Consider the following 8,578-nt stretch of genomic DNA (forward strand, 5'->3'; position numbering starts at 1 on the left):
TTATTCATTATTATAATTTTATTTTATTTAAAATATCGAAATAAAAGCGTTGTTTTATATATAAATATCGTTTTATATAAATCTCATTCAATATTACACTTGTAATCTGTTAAATTGAAAAATTTATCTGTACTTGCAAATTAGTCTGATAAAGCTCATAATCTGAAACATAAACCAAGACATCGCGTAAATTTGTCGTCAGAAAGGACAGATATTAGAAATTAATTCATTTATAAGCAGACGCAACAGGAATTATAATTTTTTTAATAAAATCTAAATAATCTATAATTACAAATATGTTGATTTTTTGATAAATTGAAAGCTTGACCTAATTTTTAAGACCTTCATTTATACTACGCGTGTTATCTCGACTAATATTTAACAAGTTCCATTGCAGGAAAAATGTGTAACCTTGAAAAAGTTCCCAATTTCTTAAGCAATTGCGTGACACAAACAGTGTTGAATAAATAATAATATATTTAGTACGTCAGAGAGAATGTTTAATTCTGCTTTGTTTACAATAAATGAATTTTTTTTAATTAAATATTTTATAAACACATAGTAAAATTCTCTTTTCTATAAATTGCACGATTGTGATTCTGCTTATACATGTGAAATTATCAAAAGGTTTGTAAGGTTTAAACTTACAAAAGTGTAAAATTTTACTACATATATATATATATATANTTATACACGGAAATGATTTTTACTATAGACAGATGTTTTGCAGAATCGTGTGTAATACAGAACAACGTCATTTGTAATAATAGTTCATGCAAGAAAAAAAACGTATTGAATGATAATGTGAAAATCTTTAATTACAAACGTTATTTATATATTCATTATTATAATTTTCTTTCATTTAAAATGTCGAAATATCGAAATATAAATCATTCTTTTTAAAAAATGATTCTTATAATAATAAATACTTAGATAATGAATTAAGAATAATGAATAAAACCTTATAGAGATTATGTTGCCTACGTATCACACAATCACTATTTAATAATTATGAATATTTCCTGTATAACAATAAAAAACACAAAAATTCTAATCAGAATAGATTTGAAGGTCTTGGGAATCATTCCAAAACAACTTCAGGTTTTACTGCAGCAAAAATGTACAATTTTTAAAAGTATATATTATTTAGATTTTATTGAACAAATGCATTTATTATTGCTTTAACCTATTATTAGTTTAATTAATGTTTATTAATTATATTTGTGTATTCTCTGCTTAATGGCCTATATGTAATATGTAGGGCCTATATTTTTGCTCAGTAATTAGTAACAAATCATTGCCATCATTAAAAATTACAACCAGAATTAAGAAAATATTTATTATCCTTAACAAATTAACTTTATAATTATGTACTTTTATAGGACGAGCGTAATTAAATACATTATCCCAGGTTTATCAGTCGAATCTTTTTCTCGGGCATTTCGTTGAAAATATGGCGCTGCAATCTCATAGTTTAGACTCTAAACTTTAGAGTCTAAACTATGAGATTGCACTGCCATATTTCTAACAAAAAATCCCAAATTATATTATTTTTCATAAAAACTTATGTTTTTATTTGTTTAATTTAATCTTGTAAAGTGATAAATATAAAAGTGTTTATCATTTTTTTAACATAATTTATTTAGGCCTATAATAAAAGTTTTTTAATAGATATAATTACTACTTACACAGTGTAGTTAAATCTAAACATTTTTAAATACAATTATAATCATTTTACTATTATACTTGAGACTATTTTAATTCCGTATTTTAAATTATTTTTTATAGTAATACAGATATAGTAAAATAGTAATAATATATCTAATATGTTTAAGATAGGTTTATGTTGTAAAATTGTTAATTACTAAATGTCATTATTATTTTTAGTTAAAAATACCAAATTTGATCATTATCTTATATTTTATTATGTTTAGTAATTAAATAAATACGGGTAACCCCCGTATAACACGGTAGTTACGTTCCAAAAAATTGCCGTGTTATACGAATCCCTGTTATGCGAATCAAAGAACTAGTACAAAAAGGAGGGTTCGGTTCCAAGAATTAAAAAACATGTTACTATATTTTCATAATTAAGTTAAATATCTTTATTAAAATTTTCTTAAGTGATACATATTATTATAAATTAAACAATGTTTTCTTTGTCATCACTAAAAGCACTATTAACCGAGAGCGTTTTATTTTTGGCAAGTTATCGTTATCCTCTGAGCATTTTTCTGCATTATTTTCAGATTCATGCTTTACCTTTTGCAAAAAGTGTATGTAATTTTAGATTGCTTGCTTCTAGTTAAAAGATCTTTATAAATTTCCTTATATGGTGCTAAGCACTTATGGAATAAGGGAAAAACATCTGACAACACCAGAAGCAGAAGCGTCGAGAAGTGGCAAAATTGAAACAATTTTCGCGAAGGACCATGTGTATGGAGACGAAAAAAGAAAATTTACACACTGAAGTACTAATAGTTCACGAAATTTATTATTTTCGTGAACTATTAGTACTTAAGTATGTAAAAATTTATTACATTTCATGTTGTACGCGGGTTTTATCCATTTCTCGAACCGTGTCAGAGTGAATCCGTGCTATAAAAGTACCGTGTTATACGGGGGATGGTACCAATTCTCGAACCGTGTTAAAGTGAATCCGTGCTATAGAAGTGCCGTGTTATACGGGGTTACCTGTATATATGTTTGCTTTGTTCGCCTAATTTAATTATTTATCAACTTTTAAATTTACACGTTAAATTTTCGGGAAATTTTTATAAGTAACCGAAAAATTTTAACCATTTAAAAAACATGAAACAATTAGTGATGATAAAAAATTATATTTATTATAGAAACGCTATGTCAACACATGATATAAAAAAATTACATTTATGTTTATTTTAGGCAGTCAGAACACGTTAGTTTTTCGTGCTTTCCACAAATTGAAGTCTTGCATAACGCGCAATAATTGAAAGTTTTATTACCAGTTCATCGGCATTTTCCACATCTTTTTTCTTTTATTCGAAGATAATACATTTGCTTCTGTATTTTCTGGAGTTTCATCTGGCTCTTTTATCATTTCTGATATGTCGCTTTTTATCTTTCTGCTCAGATTTGGCATGCTGAGATTCTGTTTCATGTAGGGCTTTACCAAACCTAAAGCTATTTCTTTTAAAAACTTTCTTCGTATAATAGGGCGGCTTTCGGGATTTTTATTACACGCAACTATAACAAGGGCGTTAATAGCTGCTATGTTTAGCATGTGATAAAATACTGTCAGGGGCCATCTCTGACTTTTCCTTGCAACAGAATAGTTGCCTGACATTTCGTCAACTGTATCCACTCCTACCTTTGTTGCATTATAGAACGTAATTGCTTCGGGTTTTTTATCTCCTGTTCCTGGGTCAATTCCATCGTTTTCATGCATCGTTGATAACAATAAAACAACTTTTCTTTTTTTAGGAACATATGAAAGTTTAGAGTTGCATGATCTTTTCCAAATCCAAAAAGTGAAGAAAACTCTTTTCTACCAGTGCTGATAAGAAAAGTTGCAGGCATCTCACGCTTGTTTTTCCTTATTGTCCCAACTGTTGTGAGGTTGTGCTGACATACGAGTTCTCCGGATAATGGAACACTCGTAAACCAATTGTCATACGTTACGTTACGTCCAGTACCCGACATCGGCTGTATCAAACGTTTCACAACGGCAGAAGGAGACTGATCAAGCCTAAATGAACCATCAGGTTGTTTGCCTAAATTAACTTCCATATTTAGGGTGTAGTAGGTCCTAGCATCTACGAGAGAAAACACCTTTATCCCGTATTTAGCGGGCTTGCTTTTCATGAATTGACGAAATGCATCTGCCACGAAAACTGTTTCTTTCATCAATTGTTGTGTACTCACTAACACAGAAATATTTTTTACAATTTTCTACTAAATATTCAAATATTTCTCTCACAGGAGTAAATTTATCAAATTCAATTCTTACTTGACGATCTCTCTTGTCATCGAAGCGCAGCATCCTCAACAAAAATCTAAATCGTTGTTTGTTCATCGTTGCACGAAAAACGGAAACTCCTCTGCCATCATCGTTCCACAATTCATCGGTGTGTATGTGTGATGATTTCAACACACCGGAAAGATACAAAAGTCCCAGGAGAGCTTTTATCTCCACCAAATCTGTTGGTTTCGCATTTCTTTCACGACTATACTTTGATCTAATGATTTCTATATAGACGTTAGTGTAGTCCACTATCTTTTGTAGAATAGAATCGGGAAAAAAGTACTTCCAGGCATCCAAAGGTGTTTTAGCATGTCTTGCTTCACGTCTACAACCTGGAAGATGAGAGACGATGTTGTGTCTTCGTGTGCGCACAGATTGAATTTGTTTTACCTTCTTCCATTTTGTACCATCTTTTCCTGTGTAGAAATTCCCGTCACGTGGTAGAATGTCATCTTCATCTTCATTTTCACTTGGTGATGTATCAGTATCAAACTGATCATCATCCACAATTTCTTCCTCTGCATCAACAATACTCTACGCATCACTTTCTTCACCACCTAAGTACTCATCTTCGTTTTCTGATAAAGTTTCGTTTAGCATGGCACGTATTCTATCGATCTCTTTCTGATCCATTCTAAGCTCTATATACTCGATAACAGTTACTGAACTCTATACACTCGTACAGGAGAAGACTAAGCAACACAACTACAAACTGCGACTACAAGCTGTCGTTAGACTATTATATAGCAGTAAAATCGCTTTAAACTTTGAAAAATAAACGAAAAAACATTTCCTAGAAATGCATTCAACGAAAATACGTTCCTAGAAACACTAAATAACTTGCACGTGAGAACTAAGGGTTTAAGGATTGAAAATAAACAGATGGCAGATCATGATGACACACCCCCCCTCTTAAAAATTAACGCAGAAGTTAAAAGTCGCTGCCGGTTACTATGACCCTACAGAGCAATTATCTCTTAATGCGTTCTGAGAAACTAAGTAACGGTCATACGTTCCGATAATAACAATAAATTTAGGAAGCTACTGTGAGTAACATCGGTAAAACTTAATTATTAACGATTCAGCAGATCATAAAATAGGGGGTGCGGGTCAGAATGGGTCATGCAACCTCATACGGGTTAAATAGGTGGACGGAAAGACTTTCTTCCTAAAACGAAAAGTACAGGGTCAAGTCACTACTAATTTAAAACGAAGAGCATCCATTTTTAATTAAATAAATTAAAAATATGATTCAAAATACAAGCGGGAGTTTTGACGTTGTGCAATACATAATTGCTCGTTAAAGTTTCATATTTTAATGTTTTTATGTAATAATTTATAAATAACGAATAGAGAAGGTGAAAAATTATATGTTTTTCTTTGTACTTGATTACTCTTTATTTACATTAAAATAATTCGGACTTTATCTAAAATAACACATCAAATTATTTATGATAACTTCTCAAATATTATAGTAAACGATTTCTACAAATTAGTAATTTTAAGTGATATAAATTTTAATATTATTCTAACTTGTGAAAAATTACACCATAGTAATTATAATTTAAAATTACTTAGTTGTTACTTTAATATTTGTAATTCGTTAAAAATAATTATATATTACATATTCTCATTTAAAATAATTTACATATGATCTAGATACATTCGAATATGTAAATTATATGTAATCATCAATCATCAATATACTGCAAATAATAAAGGTAAGTGTACATTGTGCATGCCGCTAAAACTCAAAAACGAGTCTCGATAGGATCAAGGGAGTTATATGGTGTGGTAGCCCTCTATCATCCATCCATAAAAAAGGTTCTCGTTTTTACCTAAATGGCGTTCTGTTGAAGATATAAAAATCGGAAATTTCGCGCTATAAAATTTTCTAGAACAGTCTAGAACATTCTAGAATGTTCCGGGATGTTCTGAAACGTTCGGAAACGTTCGGAAACATTCCGGAACATCCCAGATCATTGTGGAACATTCCACGAAAAGATACTTTCAGTGTGCTAAACTTCGAAATTGCAAAGGAGAAAAGTTACAACATCAACGAACTACTTCAATACATTGCTCACAACAAACCACTCCTCAATGACAATAAAAATAATTTTACAACATTATCATGGACCGGATCAACAACACTGGCGGAATTATTTACTTGGACGCACCAGGCGGCACCGGGAAAACGTTTCTAATAAATCTATTTCTGTCGGAAATATGTGCTAAACAACACATCGCACTTGCACTGGCATCATCCGGCATTGCAGCCATACTTATGGAAGGAGAATGAATTGCCCATTCGGCCCTACAACTGTTGTTAAATATAGCCGAAGAACGATTCCCGGTATGTAAAAACTCAAGAGGATCTGGACGGGGTGAACATCTAAAACAAGCTAAAATTATCTTCTGGGACGAATGCACAATGGCACATAAAAAATCACTCGAAGCCGTGGACAGAACATTACAGGACTTGCAAGGACAATCTGAAGTGATGGGAGGAGCTCTACTTATATACTCGGGAGATTTTCCACAAACATTTCCAGTTATTCAACACCAGCGGACGAGATCGATGCATGCTTAAAAAAATCATATCTTTGGCCATACGTACAAATACCGCGACTAACAAAAAATATGAGAGTTGAACTCTCGAAATACGAAACAACAGCACATTTTGCTCAAAAACTTTTACAAATAGGCGAAGGCGCATATCCCACTGACCACACAACCAGCCTCATTGAACTCAATGAGCCACATTGCAACATAGCCAACTACTGAAAACGAACTCAACGCCCAAATTTATCCAAACATTGTTCACTATACCAATCCGGAGTGGTTATTTCAAAGGGCAATTTTGGCAATTAAAACTAATATTGTCGACGATATCAACTTTAATATTCAAAACAAAATTTCCGGTGAGGAGAGAATATACAAATCGATCGAAACGATGGTAAACGTTGAAGAAAGTGTCAACTTCCCAACAGAATTTCTAAACTGTTTGCAAGTACCAGGAATGCCATTACACTGCCTTCGACTGAAAATTGGATCTCCGATCATACTACTCAGAAATCTGAACTCACCAAAACTATGTAATGGAACAGAGATGATCGTCAAACAGCTATTGAATAACATCATCGAAGCCGAACTTATGACTAGAAAGGACAAAGGACACAGAGTATTTATCCCCAGAATACCACTGATCTCTACTGAACAGCCATTTCAATTTAAAAGACTGCAATTTCCAATCAAATTAGCCTATAGTTTTACAATTAACAAAGCGCAAGGATACACTTTAAAACACTGCGGCATCAACCTCAAAGACTCCTGCTTCTCTCACGGTCAACTATACGTAGCTTGCTCTCGAGTAGGAAATTCGAAAAAATTGTACATATATACCCCGGATAACAAAATGAAAAATGTTGTTTATAAAGAAAAATTGTAAATAGAATATGCTTTCAATAAAATTTTTTTAACTTATATTTTAAAGTTTACCCTTTTATTCCAACTACCACACAATCTCATATCAACTTAGTGAGCGAACCTCGTACCCCAGCTAGTAATTAATAAATAAGAGGTAGTCAAGCAGAAATATGATATGTATTTTTTATTACTAAATTTCTTTACGTTAAACTGTTTTAGATTTTTATCATAAATATCACAATAAATTATAATAAACAATTTGTATAAATAAATAATAATAAATAATCGATATAAATTTATACAATTGTCTAAATTCCGAAAAATTACAAACTGCTTTTTATAATTTTAAATGACTCAAAGTTTACCAGCAACGTGTTGAATAACTTTTCCAGCTGTTGTCAGGTTTTATTTTTAAAAAATAACTTTAAGCAAAATATATAAAATTGTGACTGACGCCATGATTGTAGCTAAAAAACCACTTACAAAGTTAGTACAATAACACACGGTATTTTAACATTTAACTGATAGTAAACATTTAAGCTTACAACATACAGAAAGAGATAATATTACATGTTCGAATTTTATTATAAAAGTAAATATTTTGCAGCGGAGAATATATCTTTATAAATAGAATTTAATCAAATATGCAAATAATATGATAAAATATCCCCTGTCAATATAATAATTAGCACAGCGAGCGAAACTCGAAAGCTTCGTTATATAATATGAATTATGAACTTTAAATACAGACCAAAAGTCAGTGTATATTAATAGTTGATCGGAAAATGTACACTAAACTTTCAGTTAGGTAAATATCCTAATTTTTGTCTAGCAGTTGTACAGTACAGTTACATTTGTCTGTAATATAACCTGTATAATGCAGAAACCTGTCTACTGTGAAAGAATCGCTTGGACACACAGGATTCCATTATAGACAGGTTTTCTATAGAATTGTGTGCAATAGACAAAACGTAATTTGTAATAATAGTTCATGCAACAAAGAAAACGTATTAGATGATAATGTGAAAATCATTAATTAATTAATTACAACCGTTATTTGTTTATTCATTATTATAATTTTATTTTATTTAAAATATCGAAATAAAAGCGTTGTTTTATATATAAATATCGTTTTATATAAATCTCATT

At 31.0% G+C, this 8,578-nt stretch overlaps 1 protein-coding gene and 1 pseudogene across 1 annotated transcript in view; one reads left to right on the plus strand and one right to left on the minus strand.

Moving 5' to 3' along the window:
• Nucleotides 1–2,980: 2,980 nt before the first annotated feature.
• Nucleotides 2,981–6,283, minus strand: LOC111636449 (annotated as a pseudogene).
• Nucleotides 6,284–6,956: 673 nt separating this feature from the next.
• The window catches only part of LOC111636450 (patched domain-containing protein 3-like), a 12,016-nt gene continuing 10,394 nt past the window's right edge, over nucleotides 6,957–8,578 (plus strand). Inside the window, exon 1 of the mRNA XM_023381700.1 lies at nucleotides 6,957–7,184. Within this exon, the coding sequence (XP_023237468.1) occupies nucleotides 6,957–7,184 (228 nt within the window). The remainder of the gene's footprint in view (nucleotides 7,185–8,578) is intronic.

This window comes from Centruroides sculpturatus, unplaced genomic scaffold (genome assembly GCF_000671375.1).
Source record: "Centruroides sculpturatus isolate CEXI.00-Female unplaced genomic scaffold, Cexi_2.0 scaffold963, whole genome shotgun sequence".
In the NCBI taxonomy this organism is placed as follows: Eukaryota; Metazoa; Arthropoda; class Arachnida; order Scorpiones; family Buthidae; genus Centruroides; species Centruroides sculpturatus.